The 26,608-nt window shown below is 46.4% G+C and overlaps 1 protein-coding gene and 1 long non-coding RNA gene across 2 annotated transcripts in view; one reads left to right on the top strand and one right to left on the bottom strand.

Annotated features, from left to right (window-relative positions):
* Positions 1 to 19,452, top strand: part of LOC129138418 (uncharacterized) — a 102,458-nt gene extending 83,006 nt beyond the window's left edge. The window contains exons 3-6 of the long non-coding RNA XR_008541658.2: positions 11,179 to 11,640; positions 12,800 to 16,088; positions 16,593 to 16,735; positions 19,313 to 19,452. This is a non-coding gene — a long non-coding RNA (uncharacterized LOC129138418). The remainder of the gene's footprint in view (positions 1 to 11,178; positions 11,641 to 12,799; positions 16,089 to 16,592; positions 16,736 to 19,312) is intronic.
* On the bottom strand, positions 49 to 20,879 carry ISX (intestine specific homeobox). Its single transcript, XM_001154843.4, has 4 exons — positions 20,120 to 20,879; positions 4,771 to 4,922; positions 2,937 to 3,053; positions 49 to 1,981 (listed from the first exon to the last, which is right to left on the bottom strand). The coding sequence occupies exons 1-4, from the start codon at positions 20,346 to 20,348 to the stop codon at positions 1,742 to 1,744; spliced, it is 738 nt and encodes a 245-aa protein (XP_001154843.2). The 5' UTR covers positions 20,349 to 20,879; the 3' UTR covers positions 49 to 1,741.
* Between the last annotated feature and the right edge of the window lie 5,729 nt (positions 20,880 to 26,608).

Raw genomic sequence — 26,608 nt, 5'->3', positions numbered from 1 at the left:
AAGTTACCAGAATACATTTCCTGCAAACAACATAGAAAGTAAATCCAGTTATAGCAAAATGATAGAAATTTTATTTTGCACATTTGAGTGTAGGGTCCTAAAATGGGTACCTGCTACCCAAGTGATGAGCTACTGCCTTTGTTTGTTAACTGCTCTTTCCTCCCTCAGCCTCCAGCCTTCTCCTTTCATCCAGCGGTGCTAGAGACCTGGTGTTGATATCCACATTCATAGGCTCTGAGTGATCTGGCATTTTTAAGATGGCAAAGCACTTTTGCATCCTGTGGGCTGTTGTCTGTAGTTCTGGCATATTGCATGCCTGAAGGCAGAGCTAGCACTGCTACCTCCAATACAGATGAGAAAACTGAGACCCAGAGAGATTAATGGTAAGGTTACACAGCAAATTAGAAGGAGTGTAGGACTAAGACCTAGGCTTCCCAACTCCCGGTCCAACTCCTGGGTGGGTCAGGGGTGCAGGTAGATTGCAGAGGATCTGGGATTTGGGGAAGATTCCTGGAATTTAGGCTTGTGCAAGAGGTCATTCCACGCTTCCCAGCTTAGGGGAGCAGGCCCTGTCCTCCACCTGCAAGGACAAGAATCAGAGACATCTGTGCAGAAGGGATGCTCAGTGGATGACCTCCCTGAGAACAGGAACTACTCATCCTGGGCTGGCATCCAAAGCAGCCACTTTTGCAGTGGAATCTTGGAATAACAATATCTCTCCACACTGGGCCTTGCCCTCACTTTGCAAAGTACTCTCATGTCCTCTCAGAGCCTCCTGAATGCTCTTTGAGGCAGGCCTGGCTACCTTCATTTTATGGATAGGAAAACTGAGGCTCAGACAGAACATGTGGTTTGCCCAGGGTCTTTGCATGGAAATAGGGAGTTGAATGAAAGCTCAGGCTTTCGAGGACAGAGTGAGGCTAGTCTTCCAGCTGGTCCCTTTTCATATATCCTGGAAAGATAAACTGAATGAAAGGAGCTTTCCGTCCTACTTTTCATTTGTGCCAGAAATGACAACATCCCTTTCCCATCCAGCAAGATAACTAAAGACACTAAATCCTGTTTAGAATTTTAAAAACTTTCTACATTTTTCTCTCACTCTGAGATGCTCACAGTCATAAAGAATGTGTTAGACTTGGGCCAACAGCAAGGTTGTTGAGCAAGTGTTCTGCTTTCAGAGGTGGGCCAGCACCACCTTTTGACAAACGTGGACAGAACCCAAATTGTTTATCTCTGTATCCGGTTCTGTTTATGGAGTCCTCAGTAGGTACTCATGTGTCATGGATGAATGCATGCATGAACAAACAACCTCTCCTTGGCCTCCTCTGTGCCTCAGTGCCCACCATGGAAGCATCTTCAGAAATCATCTTATCCAGCTGGCTCCTCTTACAGATGAGGTCCAGAGAGGGTAAGTGACCGGCTGGAGGTCACACAGCAAGTTAGAGGAAACACAGGTGCTGGAGGATTCCTCCCTATTTCAGAGCTTGGCCTGAGATCTCATCCAGCCTGTCTTCTGAACCAGGGGAGCAGCTTTAGCCAGGAGAGAAGAGAGCTGTCCTTTATTGTTTACTTTGCTTTTGAGTCTGGTGCAGCCTTCCAACTGGCATGTTCAGGGTAGCTTCCTGGGCTGTGGGCCATTTTTGGATTGTGAGATCGATTTCCCCAGAGGCAAAGGGCACATCTGCTACCTGCCTTCACCTGGAGAGGAAAGTGGCTCATTTGGGGAGAGCATGTCCAATCTCTATGTTGAAGTAGCACAGATGCTGCCCCATTTGGGGTGTGGAGGTGGAAGGACGCATAGCACAGGGATGCAAGTTTGATGGATGGGAAGACCTGGGACAGGCTGTGTTTCCCATGGGTGCGCTGGGAGGAGGGTGATCCAGGCAGGGAACCAGGCAGAGGCCAGCTGATCTTGAGCTGATGGACAACAGCTCGTGGGAGGAGCCAGCCTGCGCAGAGCAGTGGATGTCCACGTGGGCCCCTGTCACAAGGAGAGGTCAGGAGAGAGAAGTGAGTCCTAAGCTGTCTCTGCAGCTTCTCAGCTTTTCCCTCCATGGCTTGGGCAGCTAAGAGTGGGTAATGTGATCCACTTGTTCTGGTTTGCTCAGGACCTTCTGGGTTTAGCTCTGAAAGTCCTGTGTGGACCCATGCAAACCTGGATGGTTGGTTACTGTAGATGGGGAGAAGTGCATGGTCTGGGGATTTAAAACCTGGCTTGAGTCCTGGTACTTACAATTGTTTTGACATGGAAAAGTCACTTTGCCTCTCAGAGCCCAGCTTCTACATTTGCAAAGAACGTATAAATGAGAAATCTCATCTCATGGCATCGCTGTGGGTATGTAAAAACCTTTCACTCTAGGGCAGGGAAGTATTGTCTATTTTGTTTACTGCTCTATCCCGTGTTTAGCACCTGGTGCCCACTCAAAAATACGTGCTGTCTCTGTGAATGGCTCCCTAAATACTTAGGGAGCACTTCCTAGGTGCTAAGCATCCTCCACATCTCAGTTATTTCATCCTCATCAAAAAACTTTATTACTTTCTCTAAGGGATAAGGTGACTCTTCCAAGCCACACCTCAGGCAATTCAGAGCTGGGATTCGAACTCAGGCAGTCTGACTCCAGAGCCCGTGTGTCCAACATCTGTGTACTGCACTTCCCTCTGTGATCCTGTTTTGTAAACTGAGAAGTTTTGTACAGGAAGGACAGGCACCATGATGTTCACTAAGGGAGGAGGACATGAGGACAGACAGGCAGCCACTTGTCCCAGGCCCCACAGTCTTCCAGATTTCTCCTTGCCCCATGCTGTTTCTAATATAATTTTCCTTGCACTTTTTCCTGTAGACAGAGCCCCCGAGGTGCTTCTTCACATCTGGGTCTGACTGGGATATTTCCAGACAATCACTCCCTCCACCCTACCTTGAGGCCTCAGCCACTTACAGCCACATCCAGATTTGTGGGCAGGGCCACGCTGGCTTCACTCAGCTGCTGTGGACCCCCCAGGTTGCCAATCTTCTCCTGCTTCCGCCACTTGGCTCGCTGATTCTGGAACCAGATCTGTAATCAGGGAGAAAGAATGGGGATAAGCAAGAGTTTTCCTCCATCTAATACCACTTCCCCCAAATTCATAATAACTACACCTTCCAAGGGACTGCACTTTATAGTTTGTAAAGCTCTGTGGCATCCAGGATGTCTTTGGATCTGGAGGTCAGCTTTCTGAGAGGGAACCGGGGTTTCCACCTTCAATGCCTACAGGGCCAGGGGGCCATGCATGAGTGAAGCAGCTGGTGCTGCCCAATTGGGATTGGCGGGGTCTGTGGTGAATAGAGCCAAAATGGGGCAGCTTCTCAGCTCCTGTCAACAGTCACCACGTGGAAATGTGAGTCCGGTGTTGCAGGTTCATGCAATCTCCAAAGTGGAATATTGATTTATATGTGAAAGCTTCTGAGTTTTAAACTACTGTGCAGACCAAATGGAAGTCATGTGTGGGTCATCAGTGGGCCACCCCTTTTCAACCCCTGGGGCCTCTTGGCTGGCTGGATATTGGCAGCTCCCTGCATTCCTGAGCAGGTGGTGATGGTCCCTGACTTGTGGCCATTTATCCTTGGTAATTCTGCATAGGCAAGTGTTGAATTCTGGGCTTTGTGGCTGATACAGGGGCTTCCCATTTAGCTAGTGCCTGATTCTAGATGGGAAGAAAAAGGAGAGAAGTCTTAGACATGAGTGGTCCCCAGCCAGAAGGAAAGGATAGAATAAAGAACGGAATGTTGGCCTGATTTTGAATTAGAATGAGTCCATCACATTTGTGGAAAGAAAAAAAGGAGAGCAACTTAGAAAACTATTTTAGAGAGAATGCTAACGGTGCCACAGTCAGATCTGGTGGAACGTCGTGTGCTAGAGTGGCACTTGCAAAGCTGGGTGCATGTGAAGAGGGCAGGAAATACCTCTAGTGAGTGACAATGGGCTACTGTATTTCTAATCCTGCATGAAGCAATAAACTGTGGTGAAGAGATCACAGATGAGAGATTAGCCTGTTGGTGCTTAAACCAGGTCTCCGACCAAGACCATGAATTCAAGACCTTTTCCACTTCTCTACACTGCCTCCAAAGGGATACCCATGTGTTCTAGATCAGGGGTTGACAAACTGCGGCCTACAGGCTAAATCTGGCCTTTCACCTGTTTTTGAATGGTTCATGAACTAAGAATCGTTTTCACATTTTTAAATGGCTAGAAAAAAGAAGAAGGGTAGTATTTTATGACACAGGCAAATTACACAACATTCAAATTTCATGTTCATAAATAAAGTGTGTTTACATATTTTCTGAGGCTGCTTTTGTGCTACCTTGGCCTGGTTGAACAGTTGCTCTGACACTGACGATATACCCTGCAAAACCTAACATCATTACCATCTGGCTCTTTGCAGAAAGGTTGTTGACCCCTGATCTAGATGGCCAAGACCTATTTTGTGAATGAGGCTGCATGGTGAACGACGTTTGGGAACTGTTGCCAAGCGAGGAGGAAGGGTATGGAGCAGATCCATGGTGATCACTGATGCCACTTCACTCCCTTTCCATTCTCAGAGGAGAGAAACCATTTTGGAGCTATAGTGACCTCATTTCATGGAAAATAATATTTGGCCAAAATAACTGTACTCACAGGATAAAGCCAACAGAAACTTTTAGATGGGGCAACCCGAAAAGTCCCTGGATATATTGTGTCTCACACATGGTCCCAAGGGCATGGAGGCTGGGGGCTGAGGCAGGGATGGCTGTACCTGCACCCGAGCTTCTGGGAGGTTGATCCTGGCTGCCAGCTGACTGCGGATGTGAACGTCTGGGTAGTGGGTAAAGTGGAAGATCTTCTCCAGCTCATGCAGCTGCTCAGTGGTGAAGGTGGTACGAACCCTCCGCTTGCTCTTCCTTCCTTCTGCATGGGAGAGGGTCCAAGTTGGGTCAGTGGCCTTGGTGTCAGCACCTAGGTGGGGTTTTTGTGTTGCCTTGTCCTACCCTTCCACCCCACTGCTGGTCCCGAGCCTTGGCCCCTGGCTTCTTGAGCTTGGAGCTTCACAGTACTCTCTTTTCTAAAATCCTCTGCCTCTAGACCGACCCTCACCCACCATGGACAGTGAGGCCAAGTTTACCTTCTAGAAAATCTTCTCTGATTGTGCCTTTCTGCTGCTACATTGCCTTCAATGACTTCCTTTTGTCTACAGCAGGAGATGGCAAACTATGGCTACCAGGCCAAATCTGGCCCACTGTCTGTCTTTAAATAAAGTTTTATTAGAACACAGCTTCTCCCTTTGGTTTACATATTGTCTCTGACAGTTTTTGCACTTTAACAGCAGAATTGAATCATTGCAACAGAGACTGTGTGGCCTGCAAAGACTAAAATAATTACCACCTGGTTCTTCATAGAAAAAGTGTGTCAGTCTTGGTCTACAAAGTAAAGGCTGAGCTCGATAGCAGTCAAAGCTGTTGACAGCCTGTCTCCAACTCACCTGTCCAGCATCCATTCTACCCAGGGCTGGCTACATCATTTGTGGGGCCCAGTGCAAGATGAAAATGTGGGGCCTATTGCTCAAAAAGCAGAAAAATAGCTTTTTATTTTTTCCATAGTCTCTTAAATTGTCATAGTGGGTTTTTATTTGCTATTTCATGTCATGCATCCCTCAAAGAGCATAAGCATACTCACAGGGCGAGATTAGGTCTCACAGGGACCTGGGGACCCACCCTAAGACTTAGAGTCATGGATACCCCATGAAGAAACTTGGTTCCACTCTGCAACTCAGTGCTTGACCTCAACCCTCCATGAACCCCTGCCCAGTTCCCTTCCCCACCAAGATGGAGGGAGCAGTAGTTGCTGGGTAGCAGCAGGGAAACAGTTGACCAAGACCATCCTAGAGAAGCTGGGAGGTTATGAGAAGGCATTGATCGCCTCTGGTGCATGCATCACTGTTCCACTGGATTCCACTAATCAGAGATTCAAACATGCAATTACTAAGATTTCAAGATGGCGACAATATGCATTCAATCCCACTCCCAGGGCCTCCTTCTAAGCACAGGGTCCTGAGCATCTGCATTGGCCATACACACACCCATGAAGCCAGCCCTGCCTCCAATACTTTGTTGACCTACACACCTTGCTCACTCAAGTTGGGCTGCTTACCATATCCATAACACATCACGTGTGTGCTTATCACTTTGTTTTTTCTAAGGCAATCCCCTCAGTCTGGGATCACCTCTTCTCTCTTGTCTGCAATTCTAACATCTGCTGATTCTTCAGCATCTGCATTCATTCTTATAATCTCCAAAAATTATTTCCTAATCTTTCTAGCCCTGGGTAATCTTTCTTACTGGCAATATCTTCATTCCACTTGCTAGCTTTATCATTCATTCATCTACCTTTTTGTTAAGCACATACCCCTTTCTGCCAGGCACAACACTAGGCAGTGCGTTGCAGAAAAGCTGAAGGCTTGGTCCTTGATTGGAAGCACTCATCATATGGTGAGATAAGGGGTACAGATAGGCTTGCACATGACCTAGAATACATGGTGGTCACTGTGCTAACAGAGGGAGGTGGACACCTGCTGGGATTTATCTGTCCAGAAGTGTCTCTTTCCTGGGAACTGCCCTGCCCTCCTTTTGAAAACTGTTCTTCACATACACCAACCAGGTAGTTGTAGTGGGAACTGGTTCAAGTGTGGGAAACTGAACTGGAACTATTGGAATTCATCCTGGAAATTTTTTTTTATACAACTAGGAAAGAGAATCAAACCCCTCTAGTGGTACAGTGGTGGTGGATGTGAGAAGTAGGATGAGCTCCATCAACTACCATCTCTCTTGTCATGCTGCTGAAGTTGTTTGCAGGGAGGTGTAGAGCTAATTATGGGATATATTTTGGAGAGAGGCTGTCAGGTGAGATTGATGGATTATCTTTTGGCTGAGATAAACCAGGGACAACAATTTGGTTTTGGCTTGAGCAAAAGATGTGTGTGTGTGTGTGTGTGTGTGTGTTCATGTGTTTGTATTATGGGGAAATCAGGTGTTCATTTTGGACATGTTAAATGTGTGATGCCTATTGACTAGCTAAAGGAAGCTATGGAATAGGAAGGTGCATTGATAAGTTTGGAGCTCAAAGGGGAACTGAGGACTGAGCTTCAAATTAAGGACCTGTCAGCATCTATTTGGCCTTTGTAGTCATGATAGGCAATACATAGGCAGAAAGTGTAGTGGGGAAGAGGACAGGACCCAGGAGCAAGTCTGCGGTGCCTTCACCATGTAGAGGTTCAGCAGTAGGGAAGGCAACAAAGAGACCGAGAAGGGGAGGCCTCTGAAGGAGGAGGAAAGTGAGGACTGAAAGAAGGCACAGTCAGCTGGGTCTATACTGCAGAGAGGCCAATTATGATAAGGACAGAAAAGTGGTCCTTGAACCTGGCCACACAATGGAGAGTAAGGAAGATTGCCCCATTGGCAGAATGGGAAACTCAACCAGCATTGCCTGTAGCTCCTGGTTGGAGCCAGGTAACAGAGGACATTGGAGGAAGGACCAAACCCGGTGGCAGTGGGTTTGTTTACCTGACCATGGACTTCTGAGGACAGAATTAAAATCCTTGTCTTAATTGGACCGCAGATTGTCCCTGTGATGTGATTTTAGGGATTGTAGAAAAGGCACAAACCCTCTCCCCAGATCATCTTCACTTTTGGGGCCCAGTGGAATTCCTACCATTCTAGCTAACACCTTGCCTCTCCTGATTTTTTTCCACATTCCTTGTAAGAAAAACTGCTCTTGGGAAATAATTAAGAACCGAGGTACTTCTTGTCCCAGGGTCACTTACACTCATGCTCAGAGAACTCTAAGCCTCCCAGGGAAGGGAGCCTCATATGTCTGCTGTCATCCATCTCTAGGCTGTGAGCCCCTGGAGGGCGGGGTCTGTATCTGAGTAGGGACTGTAACTGACTATATCTGAGACCAGCTGAGGAACTGGCTCCCCGAGAGAGCTTAACAAATATATGTCTTAAATGGATAAAAGTAGAATTCAGGCTCTGCTCTTAATCCTGTTGGACAGAAAAGACTTCCACAGGATTCGTCTAAAACTTTGTACAATGTCAGATGTCACACATCAGAAAGGATGACTGACGTGAGCTGAAGCTGCTACAAAGGAGGGGTGGGAGTCTGAGCTCCAGCTGAGGTCTTCTGACTCCCACTCAGCCCACTTTCTTTTTACCCCAAATAAGAGAGGTAAAGCCATCACATACTAAGAATTGGAGTAGACACTCAGTGAAAAATAGATTTCACTTCTGAGGGTTTAACACTTGAGGAAATCAACTAACTTGTTTTCTTTCTTGGTGCTTATGATCGATCCTGCTGTCATTGGATAGTAGAAAATCCAGTGAGCTGGACATCAGAAAATCCAAGCTCTGTTCCTGGTTCCACTATGCAACTTGTGCCACATTCTGGATTCATTATCTGGGCCTCAGTCTCCCCATCAGTAGAATGGAGGGAGAGAGAGGCATTGAATGATCAGGTCACTAAGGCAAAATCCACCCTGACATTTATAATCCTCCGTCTCTGGGATGGAGGATGAATGGCTCAAAAGCCCTCACCCCAGGCTTGCCTGCAGAACGCGTTTACTTGGTGAAAGGGACAGGGCCAGTGAGATTTCTCTCTGGGAAGCCACCAGGCCCGGTTGCCTCAGTTGTAGAAATGGGATTTCAAGTTTGCTTTTGCTTTCACTCCTTTCTACTAGCCCTCATTTTTGTTGTTAATCCATTTTTATCCTTTCAAAGTACTTTCGCTCACTATTGTGGATTTTTGGAAGCTTCTTGGGAGTCGCAGGCAGTGAGGCTTTGAACATTACTCCCCACTAGAGTGAGTTATCGGCCTGTGACCCACCTCTGTAGGAGAGCCTCATCTCTGCCTCTCCTTCTCTACCCCCTTCCCTCCCTAAGTCCACACTGCCTTTTTAACTTCATGGGTTTTTAAAAAAAGATATTTATTCTATGTTTAGAGCTGGTGTTGTGTTTAAGGGATATAGCTGAAGTCAGTCAGAACTGATGTAGAGAGAAATGGCAGGTGTTAATTCATTCCAAGAGCTCAGTGAATGTCATCTCTGTAACCAGCACCTAATAGGCACTGAGGGCCAGTCTGCAGGAGTATAAAATGAACAAGCCATGCTCGATAGTATTGGATTTACTCCTTCATTCATTCAGTCAGTCAGCATATTAGATGATAGTAAATGATATAGTGCAGTTCTGTAGGAAGCTGCAAAAAAAAAAAAAAATTACAAAAGGGAAGATTCCAGGTTGACCTGGAAAACTGAGGTGTCAAGGACAGCAGGGAGTTGAGGTCTTCATGGGACTATAGAACTGTGGGAGAGAATGTGGGGTGTGGAACCAGAATACAGGAAATGAAATAATATGGAGAACAGAGGAGTGGAAACAGAAGACGGGTCATAACGAAAATAAGCCGTCTCCTCCATTTACCCCATAAGGAAACTCAGGTGAACAAGGATTTATGACTAAGAATAGAATCGATAATAAAATAAATATTTCAAAGCTTCCATTTGTGTAACCAAAGGAGCAGCTTTTAAGGCATGATGGCTTTTTCCTGTTCCCAAGAGTACTGGAAGAAGGTAACTTAGAGGTGGGGTGAAGAAGGAAAGGATCTAAACTCTGCTCTGCAAAACAACCTGACTGCTGACTTCATGGGGGAGGGGCTGCCTGCCAAGTCATAGCCTGGTGAGAAAAATATGTTTTCTCATTAGCTTTGAACTACACATTCTCAGGATAAATGTTTGTCCTTGAGAGGTGTTGATGATGATGATGATGATGTTGTGCTTGTGTCTCACAGTTTTAGTGGCCTCTCTTGGAATAAGGAGGGGTGCCTAAAATTCATACTGGTAAGGAATTATGACTGGAAAGACCCAATCAGAAGGCCAAGAGCAGTGTTGGGAGAGACAGATAGACTTCAGCCTGGAGTCATGGAAATGAGGTTAGAGCAGTGTCCAAGGGGGCAGCTCAGGAATGATGAAGGTCAGCACTTCAACTTTCCTACAGGAAAAGAGGAGGCTGTGAGGGGTTGCCAGGAAAGCTGATGCTTGGGTTACAGACCACAGAGAGTTACAAATAAGGGAACAAGGTGGGAGAAGGCAGAAAAGCATAATATGGAACAGAGAAGAAGGTAGAATGCAGTTCAGCATGTAGAATTTTGGAAACTCGTTATTAGACAAGAGGCTGGAAAATGCAAGCTCATTGATGGCCCTGGCCCATGCATAGGATAGGATTCTCAATCACCAGGAGAAACCAGGGTGTTCTGGGTCCCTGCTAAGAGGGGACACTTCTGAGGCAGCATGGATCATCCTGGAAGGAGAACTGGATCAGGAGTGAGAAAACCCTTGGGTTCCCATCCAGCCCAGCATCTCCCTACCAGGTTCTGGGCAGAGAAGCTGAGAAACAGGTGGTCAAAGCCCAGCCTACCTAGGGAGTGGGCATGTGGGGACAACAGTGGAGGGGGATGGAGGCAGCAGGGAACTGCCACCCTTTTCAAGTTGCTCCTTTCCCCGTTGTTAATGGTGCAAGCTGTGACTCACACTTTAATAGGTCTTCAAAGAGAATGAATCAGCAGAACTTAATTAAACCTGAGCCATTTAGCACATCGATCATAAGAAATACACAATTTACACAGGTGATTAGGCCACCTAATTATAAACTGATGTTTCTCCTCGCTCAGCGCCCTCCCCTGATTGCTTCTTCTCTGGGGTCTGCTAATTGGTCCTGGTTGAGCAGCTAAAGGCCCAGGGGACTTTGCCGCTGGGCAGTCTCTGGAAATGGGCCTCATCCTTGTCTTCTGAAAACAGTGGGTTCACCATGGAGGACACCCAGGGCCCCCTTTGAAGCCCTCCTGTAGGCTGGGGACACCTCCTGACACACGAAGGTGGGGTGCGGGGCAGGAGTCTCCCCATGGCTGACCTGCGCTGGCCTCATTTCGCTAGTCAGGCCACAGACTTTCTTTGGCTCCCTGTGCCCACAGGGAACAAGGCAAGCTCCTTACCATGGCGTTCAAGGCCTTTCCCATTCCATCCTTCTAGCATCATCTGCTTTCCCTCAATTGTTATTTCCATAATTTTAGTCCCACCTGACCATTTCCAGATTCCCCAAATCAGCTATGCACTTTTATTTTCCAGGTCCTTGTTCTGCGCTCCCTGAGTCTGGAATTCCTTGTCCTCCTCCTTTGCCTGGTGAACTCCTACTCATCTGTCAAAGCTCAAATCAATCAAATATTTCTTTATGAGGTCTGTTGTGAATCTCCTGGTTGAAACACAATAGGTATTATTTTTTTTTTAATTTAAGAGTGCAAAATTTCAGCTTACAACAAACTGGCTTCCATATTTGTAAAAAAAAAATTTTCTATGAGTCTCTATGAGTCAAACAATCAAAATATCTGTAGTGATTATTACTGGATGGTGAGATGGTAGAATTATAGTCACATTTCTTTTACCTTTTTATCTGTATTTTCTATTTTTCTGTAATACACAGGAACTTCTTGTGTAAATAAATAATGAAATAAAACAGCAAGGTGGAAAGAGATGAGAATAAAGAAATCACTGGAACAATTAGGAGGAGACCCTTGAGAAACTCACCAGAAAGTGAGTGCCACTCCCGGGGGTGACTGGCTTAGCACTCTCTAGGCAGTGTGAAGCTTGCATCTTCCATACCTGTGGTCTCACTTTCATAATATTTTGTATGTATGAATTTTAGCATGTGTACTCCCCCCACCACACACCCACACATACCCACACTCACCCATACTTTTTACTTACGTATTTAAAAAAATTTTTGTTTCTTCCTTTTTTTATTTTAAAGCAACTGTACCCTTTGTTTAAAGGAAATCATAAGGAAACCCTACAAAACAAACAGCAGTAGAGCTCCTTTATTGAAGTGTGTGTGGGGCCCACTCCATCTTCCCTTCATCCAAGGCAGCTCTGGTCATGCATCTCAATGAAAGCCTGAAGTTCCCAAAACATTTTAAAATCTAAGGCTTAAAAAATGCTGATGTGCATATATAAAGGCCAAAGTTCTTGGCTTGACACACCTGACCTTCCGTCTACCTTACCTCTTTCATCTCTTGTGACTATGCTCCATGAATTTTAGACTCCAGCCACTCAATTTTGTTGTTTCTCAAAGGATTATTCCTTTTTATACCTCTTGGGTGCTTCAAGGCTTTCCTTTTCCTGGCATGTCCTGTCCCCTTCTCTGCCTGACTCCATCTCAAAAGCCACTACTTCTCTGAAGGGCTGTCTCTGATGGTGTTATGCAGAGTTCATTATTGCCTCTTCTGTGTTCTAAAGCACTTTGTTAGGTTTGTATATCGTATTTGTATTATGACAATGTGACTAATGACAATGCGTTTAGGTCTGGTGAGATTAAACATGAAGCATGGGCACAGGTTATTGGGACAGGGTAGCAGTGGGTTGATTTCATGTGCTATAATATTTCAACATTTCTAACTCCCTTCCTTGCTGGGAAGTTGTGTGCATGCGTGCATGTGTTGCATGCATGCATGTGTGTGTGTGCACATGTGTGTTTATGCTTCAGACCCTCTCCACTTCCTCTCCAATCTATACTGTGTTGATGCAGGGGAATAATCAGACAACACAAGCTGTGCAGTCAGGGGATGTTTCAAGGTGTGACACAGGAAGTGTCCTAGAACTTGTTCCTGTTCAATGGGGAAATCCATGTTTAGTTATCCTTCTTGCCAAGAACTAAGGAGGAATTTAATTGTTCTCTTTACTTAAATACCTACAGAAGGCCGACCAAGGTGGCAAAAGTGCAGAATGCGCAGATTAGAGATCTACAAAGCCACAGGGCTTTGCAAACAGGAGGAAAAGACATTTCTGGCCAACAAATTATTAACAACTGCCTCCTTGCAAGGAGTGGGGAGGAAACCTCTTTAGCAACACACCACTGATAAAGAAACTTGAGGGTTCCATATATGGAGACTAAAATGATGTACGAAGAGTTGTAAGGGTCCTGAAATAAGGAACCATCATCCCAGCATGGAACAGTGAAGTAGAAGGGGAACAGCAAGATGAAGACTCCAGACAAGGCCCAAGCACACACAGCTGCTCCAGCCACACCCTCTGGTCTCAGTTGACTGGTTTGGAGGTGGACATCTCACTCAAGCTTGGCCAATGGGTGTCCCTCCTCTGGGGCTTTTGAACATGGGATTTTAGAGAGCTTGAGGATGTCACTGGAGGCTGATGTAACTCTTGGAGCTATTGGAAGCTATTAGGAGAATGCCAATTAGCAGCAAGAAAGAGGTGAGCTCACATGCAGAGAGAAACAGCTGCAGAGACTTGATGACATTATTGGTTCTGGATCCCATCACAGCTGAAGGTTGCTTATCATTCTGCCCTTCACGTGGCTTAGTCTGGGAAATGATTTCTTAATTTTCTCCAAGGCAATACATGTCCCTCTCCATTTTAGCTAGCCTAAGATAATTTTTGTCAATTGGAACCAAATAGCTCTCATTAATACTGATCACTGTACACTTTCCTGTCGAAACTTTGAAAATGGTTCTTCATTCCCCTAGGAATACAAAGCAAAAATAAAAATCTCTACCATAGCCTACAAGGCCAGCGTGGGCTGGCTCCTTTCTGGCTCCTAGACCTCAAATTGTATCCTTGGACATCACCTATTAATAGGCCCTTGCCCATGGGGCTCCCTCCATGTGGAATGCCCTCCCTTCGACCCTACTCAGTCTTCAGATTACAGACCGACCACAACTTCTCTGGGAAGCATTTTCTGACCTCCCTGGCAGACCAAACTCCCATGGAATAGTCCCTTGGAGTACCAAGTCACCATCTCCCCAGCACTTGTCACAATTGTAATTGTACTTTGATTTGTGATTATGTGATGGTTATTTGTCTCACCTGCTGTCAGATCAGTGGCAGCATTAGATTCTCCTAGGAAAAACAAACTCAGGGATCCCATTGATTCTACATTATGGTGAGTATGAATAATAATAGAAATAAAGTACACAATAAATGTTATGTGCTGGAATCATCCTGAAACCATTTCCCCACCCACCGTCCATGGAAAAATCATCTTCCATAAAACCGGCCAAAAAGGTTTGGGGACCACTGCTCTACACCATCTCCAGCACCCAACTCAGTACCGTAGTGGCTGTCAGATGGGTTTGCAACTTCATGGACACTCCTCCTCTCAAATTCTCCTTAAGTGGGCCCAGCTTGGTGACTCATTTCTAATGAATGAAATGCAGTGAAAGTGATGTGATGTAATTTCTCAGGCTAAGTCCTGAAAGGAAGCTTCTTCCACTTGGCTGTCCCTCGAGGACTGTTTACTTTGAGAAAGGCTATCTGTCATTTTGTGAGAACACTCAAGTAGCATGTGGAGGGCCCTATATAGGGAAGAACTGGGTCCTCCCACCAGTGGCTGTTACCAGCTCACTAGCCATGTAAGTGAACCACCATGGACATAAATCTTTTATTCCAGTCCAGCCTCCAGATGACTGCAACCCCAAATAACATCTTTACTGCCATCTTATGAGGGACCCTGAGCCAGAACCACCCAGTTAAGTTACTCCCAAATTCCTGATCCACAAAACTGAGTGAGATGATAAATATTTATTATTTTAAGCCACTAAGTTTTGGGATGATTTGTTGTGCAATAGGTATGCCTGGCACTCAGTAGATATTCAGTGGCTATTTGTTGCCTGTCTGGATAAATAATACAGTGGATAAATCAAACTTAAATTATAGCCAATGTTTTAAGCCTCCTCCTCTGCCCATTTGGATTTCTCCTAGCTCTGACATTCTGGGTCCTATGATTGTAGTTGATGTTGTCAATGGCTGGCTTGTATCACCCAGACCTTTCCGTGCTCCATATCTACTTCTTAATGCCAGGGTTTGTCTTTAGGGATCAAATCTTTGGATAATTCTAGGGAGTATGTTTGCTCCATTTCCCAAAGGATTTGAGCTTCAGTTACTCATAGGGGCCACTGGTTTAATAACACACGCTTTATTCATTGCCTCCCCTTCCTTGTATTATTCCACTACTTCCTTGCATGTCCCATATCAACTATTTGTGCTCAGATCCTTTCTTTAGGGTCTGCTTTTTTTGGGGACCCCACACTAATACCGTGCTCTTTTTTGCAGGTAGGGGCCATGCCTTGTACTTTCTTGTGCTCCCACAGGGCCTGAGACTGAGCCAGGTTCTCAATTCTAGAACCAGTCTCCCGGTATCCCTGTAGGAAGGTCCCCATAGCTCTGGTGCCAGGAACTAAGAGATGGAGTCCATTGGAGGAAGACCAAAGCACACTTCTCTTGAGGAAGTGCCCGTTTTTAACTCCACATCCTTTTGCCCTGTTCTCGTCTGCTCTGATGGGAGTTCCTGGGTCTACCTGGGTAAGAGCCAGAGCTGTTAATCACCAGGTGATGAGATACACACAGGCCTTAGTCACAGCCTCAAACCAGGGCTGCCTCTCCCAGTTCTCATAGCAGAGCAGCTGTCTTTGATTTCAGGTAGTTCAGGGGAGGAGGAGGGCTACGGAAAGGAGGGAGAAGAGAGGGAGGAGGAGAGGAGAAAGAAGTGAGGAACAGGGAAGGAAAAGGACCCTCTCTCCAGAGGCGCCTGACCCAGGGTACCTCTCCCTTTCTTGTGTGGTCCTTTCTGCTGCTTCTCCCAGTCTCCTGAGACAGCACTGAAGAGGCCCTTTCTCTCTGACTGGGAGCTGACAGTTGTTGATCTGTCTTTGCCAGGAATTTTGCTCCAAATAGTCTTTGTAGATATAATTAAGGCTCTGGGCATAAGATCATTGCTGATTTAGGGTGGGCCCTAAATCCAATGACAGGTGTCCTTATAAGAGAAAGGGACATTACACACACACACACACGGCAAGGCTGTGAGAAGATGGAGGCAAAGTGGAGTGATGCGTCTACAAGTCAAAGAAGAATAAGGGTTGCTGGAACCACCAGAAACTACGAGAGAGGCATGGATCAGATTTTCCCTTGGAGCCTCCAGAAGGAGCTATCTCTGCCAATACCTGGATTTCAGACTTCTGGCTTTCTGAATGGTAGGAGAATACATTTCTGTGTTTTAAGCCACTCAGGTTGTGGTAATTTGTTACAACAGCCATAGAAAATTAATACAGGGAGAAAGAGGGGAAAGAAGAGGAAGAGGTGGCAGGAGGAGCAGTGGTTTCTAAATGGCAAAGACGCCAAAGCATTTAAAGGGCAAGAAAGGTTTGGAATTTGGAGAGGAGCTGCGTGCACCTCGAAGGTAGACAGGGCCGGGGAGGGTGTGATGGGAGGGGAGCCTGGGATAAACAGGGCCAGTCTGGGAAGGACTTTGAGTGCCACACTAATGTGTCAGGGTCATGTCCTTGATGAACTGCAGCACGAGGGCCAAATCTGGCCTGACCCCTGTTTTTGTATATAAAGTTTTATTGGAACATAAGCCTACCCATTTATTTACACATTGTCTACAGATGAGTTTCAGCTGTGATAGAAGAGTTGCGTAATTGTGGCAGAGACCATCTGACCATCAAAGCTTAAAATTACCATCTGTTCCTTTGCAGAAAAACGTTGCTGTCCCTTGCTACAGGATGCTTCTCAAATGCCAAGAATTCTACCGTGCCCCTGGCCAGCTCCACCAGACAAGATGGGCAGAAGGCAGCACTGCCCCAAGGTGGCACTGCCAGGGACTTCCATCCCCCTCCAGGTGAGTAGTCACTGCATCTTGTTTTATTCACCTTCACCTCCCCAGCCCCCAGCCTGGCCCAGAGTAAGCACTCAGTGATTAGTCACTGACTGAATGAACAGATGGTGAGCAGGCAAGGGAAGATACCTGGGTTCCCCACAGGCCAGGCAGTCCATACTGGTTTATCTACTGGGGTGGTCTCTCTTCCTTGTCAATTTTCTATCACCTTTCGCCTGGGGCCTATGATTTCCCCACAAAGGATTATCGGTGGTAGAGATGCAAAGATGGTCTCCCTCTCTCTCTTCCCAGGGTCTGAGCTTTCAGTATAAAGAGGCTTCCTCCTGACTGGGTCTCCCTTAACTTTGGAGGGTCCTGAGTTTTGGAGGGCTTCCCTCCCCTTGGAGGAGAGAGCAGGAGGCTGGGTGTAGAATCTTTTCAGATAAAGAAGTCCTCTTGGATTTTCCCATTGACTTTTAAGACCTGGGAGGGTCCAACCTATAGATCATGAAGGTCCCTGCAGGAATGGGAAGATGTCAGGGGGGACCTTGGTCCCTACCATGAGAAATGAGGACAGTAGAGCACTACACTAGCCTTGGAGCCCAGATAACTAGCCTGGCCCCATCTCTTGCATGTACTGGCTCTGTAGCTTGGAAGAAACCACTTCACCTTATTGAGTCTCAGCTTCCTCCAAGGACCACTTCCTTGGGCCACCAACATCAGAATCATTTGGGAGAGCTTGTTAGAATGCAGATTCCTGGGCCTTTTGACTTAGAGTCAGAGTCTTGGTTGCTGGGCCTGACAGGCTGCATTTTAATAAGATCCCTAGGTGAGATGGCAAGGGTTGTCTGTGAGCCAGTCTAGGAAGCCTTTTAAATGTTAAGTGGAGACAAAGAGGAACTTATTCCTCTATCATTATTCTTGGGGCAGGAGAGGGTGTTGCTATTTCTGGTCCTGTTGCTCTCTGCTGAGGGGTCCTGCACAAAAGAAGGGACATAAAACAGGGAAGTAGAGAAGCATCAGCCAGCAGCAGTAAGCACAGGGCTGGGCATGAGGGCTCCTGTGAGGGTAGGGAGAGGCCTTCCAGTCTCTCTGCTCCTGCCCTGCCTGGGATCATGACCATCCTTTCCACAGGGAGAAAGATTCTACAGTGGAAAATCACCACAAGGGAATCCTGCAAGGTTTTTCAGCAACTAATTTGTTGTTAAGTTGGTCATGGCATGTCAGAGCTGGGAGAGACCTTATGAATATTCTAGCCCTGCTCTTTCATGTTACAGGTGGGGAGATTGAGGCCAGAGAGGGAAGTGAATGGCTTGAGGTCCTCCCGTGCACTGGGGCCAGATCTGGGCTTAGAGGGCAGGTTTCCTGAAACCCTGCCCTCCTCACCCAGTGTGTTTCACAGACTCCAGCTCATTTGCAATTTCTGCAGGTTTCTTTTACATAGTTTCTGGCAAGTTCATATCCCATCTGTATTATTTGTTTAGCATTTTCCCAAATAGACTTTTGTGTTTGACTCAAATAATAAATGTATTTTAAAATAATACCTTATATCATGATCATACACGGATAACAGTGTCTTTCATCATAAATACAAGGTTAGTATAAAAGTAATTACAGGACTATTGAGCTAGATCATCTTTATCTACATACCCACCAAGGTCATCTTGAGAGCCGCCAGTGGGACCCTCTCCAAGCTTTCAGAAATGCCGAATTCCAGCATAGTGGGAGATGGATGGATTTAAACTATGTTCAGGAATAATCTAGAGTAGATGGTCTAAGGCCACCAGGGTTCAATTCTAGTGCTCATTACTCACATAGTTTTTGTGGGGGATTTATCTTCTCTTCTTGGTTTCATCATCTGTAAGTTGGGCTCCCAAGTGTGACAGTGAGATGGGAAAATGGCCACAAAAGTGCTGTGGAAGGAATATACCACCATCCGATGTCACCACCGCTAGTCTGGTCAGCACTTACTGGGGTCTGTTCTGGGACCAGATGGATAACTGACACGGAACATGCCAGAATCTTCCGTGGAGGCCTAGAAAGAGTGGTTTCCTTTCTGAAGCCTGCCGTCATCGGGCTAGGGGAAGGGAAGCTTCTCTGGTAGGAAAAGCGAGACCTCTCTCTCATGACACAGGGTGAGCATAGATTTATACAACTGCAGGAGGAGAGACTCAGGACCCCAATGGAAATGTTCCTATGAATCTTTAATGGACTGGAAGATATTAATGAACTTCCAAAAATTAAGCTAGAGACCCTTTCCCTTTGGAAAACTCAGCTATAGGGAAACACACCAGGCTCCTTCCTGCCTGCAGACACACAGCCCTCCTGGTCTTCCTCATGCCTGCAGCTGAGTGCGACCCCTCATCAGCTCCCTCCATGGGAGACTTGCCTCGTTGGTGGGGATGTGGAGCTCTATTTATGGCAGGTAATGACATTAAGGGCTCCCTGAGCTTCCTTTCCAGCATTTTTCTGGGATTAAAAGGGGTGAAAAGGGGAGAGAACTGAGAACCTCATGTGAGATATTCCAGGCTCAGTGACAGTCAGACTGACAAGGCCCTTGAGACATCGCCAAGCTTCACCATTTCTTATTCCTTCACCCAGGTGTTTTGCTGAGAATAAACCTGAGGCTGCAGTGGACAGGGACTTTTCTGAGGTCACACAGCAGGCCAAGGTAGAGCTAAGACTCACATCCTGGGTTCCTGACTGTTAGCAGGTGTGTGCGTCCACCCCAATGCCCCAGTGCGGCTTTCCTCCCTTCGTCAAGCCGGCTCTCGATCTACCTGGTCACTGTTATCTGGGGACATGCCTTGGGGTGGCCACTGGCTTGGGGAAGGTGATCAGGGTGGACAGACTTTTCCCAAGCCAAAGCTTCGGCCCCTGGGCAAAGCTTCAGCCCCTGGAAGTTGTGCAGACTGAACTTGGCTTATGAGGAGGAGATTGTGCTGGGCCCAGCAGGGATTTGGGGGAGTCAGAGCCAGGTCCTGATAGCGGGGCTTCTGTTTACCAGCTGTGTAACTTGGGGACATTATCCTCCTCTTCTCTTTCACAGATGAGTTTTCTTATCTGTCCAGTTATGATAATCGTGCTTTTCTACTGAAATTAAAAGAGAATGCCTATGACATTGTCAATGCTAAATGGTAACTAGCATTCTTAGCCGGGGCCTGGTTACAATAACAAGCCCCAGGTCCCTGCATTCTGCAACTAACTGAGCCTTGGTGTCTGAAGCTGAAAAGCACAGTTTTGGGTTAGATTGAAAGGTATATCAGGAAACCAGCCCAGAGCCAGGTCTTGCTCTGAATTTTAGAGTCCTCTATCCAGTTAATATGGACGGAGAAGCTTTTTCTCTGCCTGAGCCCAGCTGGGTCTTGGAGACCAGGAAACAGAAAGAAATGATCGGAAGACACTTACCCTGGGGCTGGTCCTTTGGAGGCTTTTCTAGCCCAGAGCCTGAGGCCGCAGCTTCTCCGGGGCCCTCTTCACCTGGCCCTTCTGGTGTGTCCATATCACTCCTCCTGGCAGGCCTCTTTAGGATCGCCTCGATGGAGAAGGACAGGCCCAGCTTCTTCGGGGCCTCACAGCACCCCAAGCTATTTCTCTCCATACCCCTGCAGAGAGCAGGGCCCACCTCAGCACACATTGAGGGGCTCAGGGGTGACTCTGTGTAGGCCAAGGAGGGTGCCAGTGGAGAGTGGCGTACTTCCTCCCCTGAACCTCCTGGGGTCAAGAGGGCGCGTGGAGGTGAAGAACAGAGAGCCTCCAGTTAGATGATCCAAACAGGATTTCGTGTCCACAGGGACTTCCATGGGCAGGTCACAGCAGAAGAGCTGGAAGGAGTGGTATCCTGTGCCCACGGCTCAGCCCTTACCAGTTTGTCATCAAAGGAGTCACCATGGCTGAATTGGGGTTCAATCTTCCAGAGAAGGGTCTTCTCGGACACAGTTGCCTGCACAATCACCAGGTTAGGCCAGGATCCCTGAGGTCACCGCCCAGTGGCGAACAAAGAGAAGAGGGAGAAACAATAAGGCACAGGAAAGAGGAGGTCAGTCTCCAGAGGAGGTTTGGAGGCAGGGGTCCACCTTTGCCCTTTCTCTGGCTTCTGGCCCTTTCCTGTGGCTCTAGCCAGCCTTTAAGAGGAGGTTGGAGTGCCACCCTTGGCCTCAGGTGGCCAATTCAGTCCTGGGCTTTACTGCAGCTTGAGGGGTCTTCCCAGACACCTGTCTTTACTTCCTTCATTTCTGCTGCTTCCAGACTCCAGAACGTACCTTCAGTGCATCAGTGCTCCTGCTGTCCTGCAGGTGGAGGCTGAGGAAAGGGGGTCCCTGGGTGCTGCCAGGCCTGTCTCTTCTCTGTGCCAGGGCTGCGCTGAGCTGTGGGTCTGATTCTTCTCAGGTGCCTCTGGGCTGGCCCTGGCTTTTTTTCTGTTCTATTTTCCCTGACGTCACTTCACATGCGAAGCCCTCTCTCCACAGGCGCCTGACCCAGGGTACCTCTCCCTTCCTTGTGGGGTCCTTTCTGCTGTTTCTCCCAGTCTCCTGAGACAGAACTGAAGAGGCCCTTTCTCTCTGACTGGGAGCTGACAGTTGTTGATCTGTCCTTGCCTGGAATTTTGCTCCAAATTACTGTGTAACCAAGGAGGAGGGGGCAGTAAAACAGGCTGATAAGAGAAAAACTCTCCACGCCCCTTCAGGCTGGGGATGCAGGTGTCAGGGTAGAAAAGTGGCAGGAGGCAGTGGGGATCTGAAGGACAGGTATTGGAGGCCCCAGGGAGGGGCTGTGCTGGGGAACTGGCCAGAGCAGGGGAAGGGAAGGTGGGAGCAGAATGGCCAGGAAGTGTACCCAGGCCCAATAAAACATGTTTACTCAGCCAGGAGAGCCTGTGGTCATGTGTGGGGGAGGCTGGGCTGAGGTGCAGTCTGCTGGCTGTCAGCCTTAGGCATTCATTTGCTCTCAGATGTGCTTTCCATGGCTTGCAAATATCAGATCAGGAAAAGCATTCCAGGGCTTTCTGATATGGGGAAACTGAGGTCCAGACCAAGGAGGTACAGAAAATGTGATGGCAGGGCCTGATCACAGTACTCCCCTGGGGATGTCCATGATGCCATGCTGGCCACAAGGAGCCAATTTGCACAGGAGGGATGGATACCCTGGCAGAGACTGTGAATGTAAATTTGGATGTTAGAATCCAGATCTTCTCATAGAGGGCAGGGGTGGGAGGTGAAGGACAGGGAAAGTTGGTCTCCACTCCCTGAGAAGAGTGAGTCAGGAGAGAGAGGGACTCACCCTGAGAGAGGGAACAGGTAAAGATGCTCCATTTTAGGAGCTGTGCCCCTTGGAAGTGTCAGGCTGTCTGATTTAGTTAGAGGGGGAATAGGCTCTGCTGCAGTAGCAAGTAAACCCTATAGTCTTGGGAGCATAATAGCTCACCCACATCACATTCTAATGTAGTCATTTAGGGACCCAGATTCCTTTCAAACAGTGATGCCACCATTCTCCAATCATAGGCTCCAAGTTTTCTGGGGAAAGGGAGACAGCAAAGGAGAATTTTTTTTTTTTAAATTTTAAGTTCTGGGATACATGTGCAGAATGTGCAGGTTTGTTACATAGGTATACATGTGCCTTGGTGCTTTGCTGTACCTATCACCCCATCATCTAGGTTTAAGTCCCGCGTGCATTAGGTGTTTGTCCTAATGCTCTCCCTCCCCTTGCCCCCAACCCCTTGACTGGCCCCAGTGTGTATTTTTCCCCTCCCTGTGTCCATGTGTTCTCATTGTTCAACTCCCACCTATGAGTGAGAACATGCAGTATTTGGTTTTCTGTTGAAAGGAGAAATTTTGATGAGTCAGAAGTGGAAGTGGTTGATAGACCTTCTGCTCACATTCTGTGGCCAGAGGGAGTCACATGACCCTGCTTAGACCTATCCCTTTCCTAGGGCTGGACAGGGGAGTTTTCCTGCCAGGAGAAAAATGAACCAGTTTGTTGACTTTTGCAGTGAAGAGGCCAGAGTCCCCTAGAAGTCAGGCCCACCATTGGTCCATGGAAGGGGTTGTTGGATGAGAGGACAAGGTTCCTTACACTCAGGGCAGAGGAAGCTCTGATGGGTACTTGAGATGCTTGGTCAAGAGCAAGGACAGGATCTTTGGGGGTGGAAGTGGCAGAGGCAAAAAGAGAGAGGCGATGGAGCCCTTTCTCTCTGCTGGGCCTCGTGCCTGCAGCCGTGTGCTCACCGTTTCACTTAATCCATTCAACAGCCTGATCAATTAGGTGTCATTAATGCCATGTAACAGCTGAGGAGACATGCCCAGAGAAGTGGAGTGATAGGACAGCTAGCCACTAGAAGCAGCAAGATTCAAACCCAGGTGAGTCTGGCTCTGCACCTCACATCCCTCCCACTTTGCTGTAATACCCAGAGACCATCTGGCTCAGCCCTCTCATTTCACAGGTGAAGAACTGAGCAGCAGCGAGAGAAATTGCCAGAGTTACACCTGTTGTTTTCAGCACCTTGTTTGATTTCCTTTCATTTTGCCTCTTTCCAAGGTGTGACTGGCCCCTGGACAGGTTAACAGAACACCCTTCTGTGGTGTGGACCCGGACACTTACTCCCCTCTCTCCCATGATTAGCCATAATCCTGACGTTACTGACTTCAATTCTTTTATCACTCACATGTGTGCTCATTCCATGAATATTTCTTGAGCATCTACTATGTGCCAAACACTCTGGAGATGTAGATGAAAGAGATATGGCTCCTGCCCTGAGGGACTTACATTCTGGGGTGGGGGTGGGGTGGGGTGGGAGGAAGGGGGACATGGCTGCAGACGTACAGTGACACAAGGCAGGAAGTATCAATGGTCAGTGATGGAATCTTGTGGGTGGTCAGAGAAGTCAGAGATTGAGTGGCTGTTGGATTAATGAAAGTTTTGAAGAGGAGGAACAACAAAGGAAGGAGGGGGCCGTCATATATAAGTCCCTTTTCTGAATTGTCTTATTGAATCTACTGTAAAACTCACAAGCAAATAAACTCTGCTAAGGTAGATACCTTAGCCCTGTTTTACAGTGAAGCAACTAAGCTTCAGAGGCTTTAAGTAATGTGCCCAGGGTCCCACAGCTATGTAGTGGCACGGCTAGTGTTCCATGCTGAGTCAATTACCTTGATCTTTCTAGTGTCCCCTACTGACTCTCAGAAGCAGAATTTGAACTGGGCACCAAAGAATGAGTAGGTCATGTGGTGATAACTGTAGGAACAAAGACTTGGAGCAGGGGCACATTGAGGCATGCATGGTTGATATGGTTTGGATCTGTGCCCCCATTCAAATCTCATATTGAATTGTAATTCCCAATGTTGGAGGATTGGAGGTGGGGCCTGGTGGGAGGTGATTAGATCATGGGGGTATTTTCTAATGGTTTAGCACCATCCCTCTAGTGCTGTATTGTGAGAGAGTTCTATGAGATCTGTTAGTGTGTAGCACCTCCCCCTTCTCTCTCTCTCTCCTGCTCTGCAATGTGAAGATGTGCCTGCTTCCCCTTTGCCTTCTGCCATGATTGGAAGTTTCCTGAGGCCTCCCCAACCATGCTTCCTGTACAGTATGTGGAACTGTGAGTCAATTAAACTTCTTTTCTTCACAAATTACCCAGTCTCAGGTAGTTCCTTATAGCAATGTGAGAACCGACTAATACAATGATGCACTGTTACCAGTTTCATGGATGAGAGAGGGGTTTCATTTTATGAAGAAGTATTTAGGAAGAGCATGTGGGAAAGGTGGATTGCGGCCTCCAATCATTTATGCATCCATAACATAATTTTGAAGCATCCACTGTGATGTGCTAGACCATGATCTTTATGCTAAGGAGATAGTTGTGGTTAAAAGAGGCAAGGTCTATATTCTCATGGAACTTACATTGAAAATAGATAATAAACAGATAATAAATTGACAGCACATAAATGCCCAATGTAATTTCCATTTGTGATGTTGAAAAATAAACTGCAGTGCAATACAATTTTAAAGTGTTTATTTGAACAAATAGCAATTCATGAATCAGGCAGCTCCAAAGTGGAAGTGGTTCAGGAGGTCTGTTGAAGACACAGGCTTTTATAGAGAGATGAAGAAGTGATACAAGGAAAATATTTGATTGGTTACAGTTATAAAGTTGCCTTATTTCATCTATTCCATTGAAAAGTCCCTAGTTATGTAAGTTTGTTGGCGGCTTCTTTTTGGTTGGACTTCAGTTCTGTTTTTCATGAATATAGGCATTCACAAGAAATAGCTTAAGTTTAGTTTTGCTTGTGTTTGTAAATCAAGCAATGATAAGGTCACTTATGAGGCCTAACTGGCTTTGTCTGCTCAGGTATTCTCCACTTTAATTTACTTTTGTAATGACAATGTTATAAGTAAAACAAAATAATAAGCTAGAGAGAGGCCAGGTGAGAGAACACACTTGGATTTTTCCAGATATGAATTTTATCCCACAGGCAGTAAAAGAGCCATGGGCATTTTTGTGAGTGATGGCTCTACCATCAACCAAACTACAAGTTAAGGAGTCATTGGGAACCCAAGTAAAGTGGAGGCAAGTTATAGGCTGTGTGTGTTTGAGTATGGAAGGGAGTGTGGATCAGAATGATCTTGGCTGCAAGTGATCAAATACCCAACTTGAAGAGGCTTAAACAATGGGGGTTTGTTAATTCACATAATCACGTGTGTAGGTAGGAGGATGCAGAGTGGCTTAGTTCAGGCATGATAACAATGTGAAGAACTAAGCACTTCCATCTTTCTTCTCTGCCATCCCCAGTGCATTGGTTTAATATATCCTATTTTCATTTTCTTATTATTTTTTAAAAATTATTTATTTTAAATGACAAATACAAATTTTATATATTTATCATGTACAATATGATGGTTTGAAATATGTGTTCATTGTGGAGTGGCCAAATCAAGCTACTTAACATATGTATTACCTCATGTAATTATTGTGGTTTTTTTTTATGGTGAGAACACTTAAAATTTATTCTCAGCAATTTTTTGTTGAGTTGGAGTTTCACTCTTGTTGCCCAGGCTGGAGTGCAATGGTGCAATCTCAGCTAACTGCAACCTGTGCCTCCTGGGTTCAAGTGGTTCTCCTGCCTCAGCCTCCTGAGTAGCTGGGATTACAGGCATGCACCACCATGCCTGGATAATTTTGTATTTTTAGTAGATATGGGGTTTCTCCATGTTGGTCAGGCTGGTCTCAAACTCCCAACCTTAGGTGATCCACCCACCTTGGCCTCCCAAAGTGTTGGGATTACAGGTGTGAGCCACCATGCCCAGCCAGCAATTTTTAAGAATACAACACGTGGTTATTAACTATAGTCACCATGTGGTACAGCAGAGCTCTTGAATTCATTCCTCCTGTCTAACTGAAATTTTATATCCTTTGACTAACATCTGTCCAATCCCCCCTCCAGCCACACCCCCAGCCCCTGGCAATCACCGTTTTTCACTCTCCTTCTATAAGCTTGACTTTCTTAGATTCCACATATAAGTGAGATCATGAGGTATTTGTCATTTTGTGCTTGGCTTATTTCACTTGACATAACGTCATCCAGGTTCATCCTTGTTGTTGCAAATGATAGAATTTCCTTTTTTTAAAATGTGAATTTTAATTAATTTTTATTGATACATAATAGTCGTATGTATTTACAGCATGCATGTGATATTTTGATACATGCATACAATGCATAATAATAAAATCAGGGTAATTGGAATATACATCACCTCAAACATTTATCATTTCTTCGTGCTGAAAATATTCTAAATCTTCTTTTCTAGCTACTTTGAAATATGCAATAAATTCTTGTTAACTGTCATTGTCCCACTGGATTTCCTTCTTTTTCAAGGCTGAATAGTATTCTGTTGTGTATATATACA

Source organism: Pan troglodytes, chromosome 23 (assembly GCF_028858775.2).
Source record: "Pan troglodytes isolate AG18354 chromosome 23, NHGRI_mPanTro3-v2.0_pri, whole genome shotgun sequence".
NCBI classification, from domain to species: domain Eukaryota; kingdom Metazoa; phylum Chordata; class Mammalia; order Primates; family Hominidae; genus Pan; species Pan troglodytes.
This window is presented reverse-complemented; position numbering and strand designations above follow the sequence as displayed.

Bases quoted from the DNA above. Each gene is read 5' to 3' on its own strand.
- ISX (XM_001154843.4), bottom strand. From the start codon at position 20,348: ATGTGTGCTGAGGTGGGCCCTGCTCTCTGCAGGGGTATGGAGAGAAAT. The intron at 4,923-20,119 runs GTAAGTGTCTTC...TCTCCCATGCAG, and splicing joins TCCAAAGGACCAGCCCCAGG to AAGGAAGGAAGAGCAAGCGG. The intron at 3,054-4,770 runs GTACAGCCATCC...CCCTGATTACAG, and splicing joins TCCCAGAAGCTCGGGTGCAG to ATCTGGTTCCAGAATCAGCG.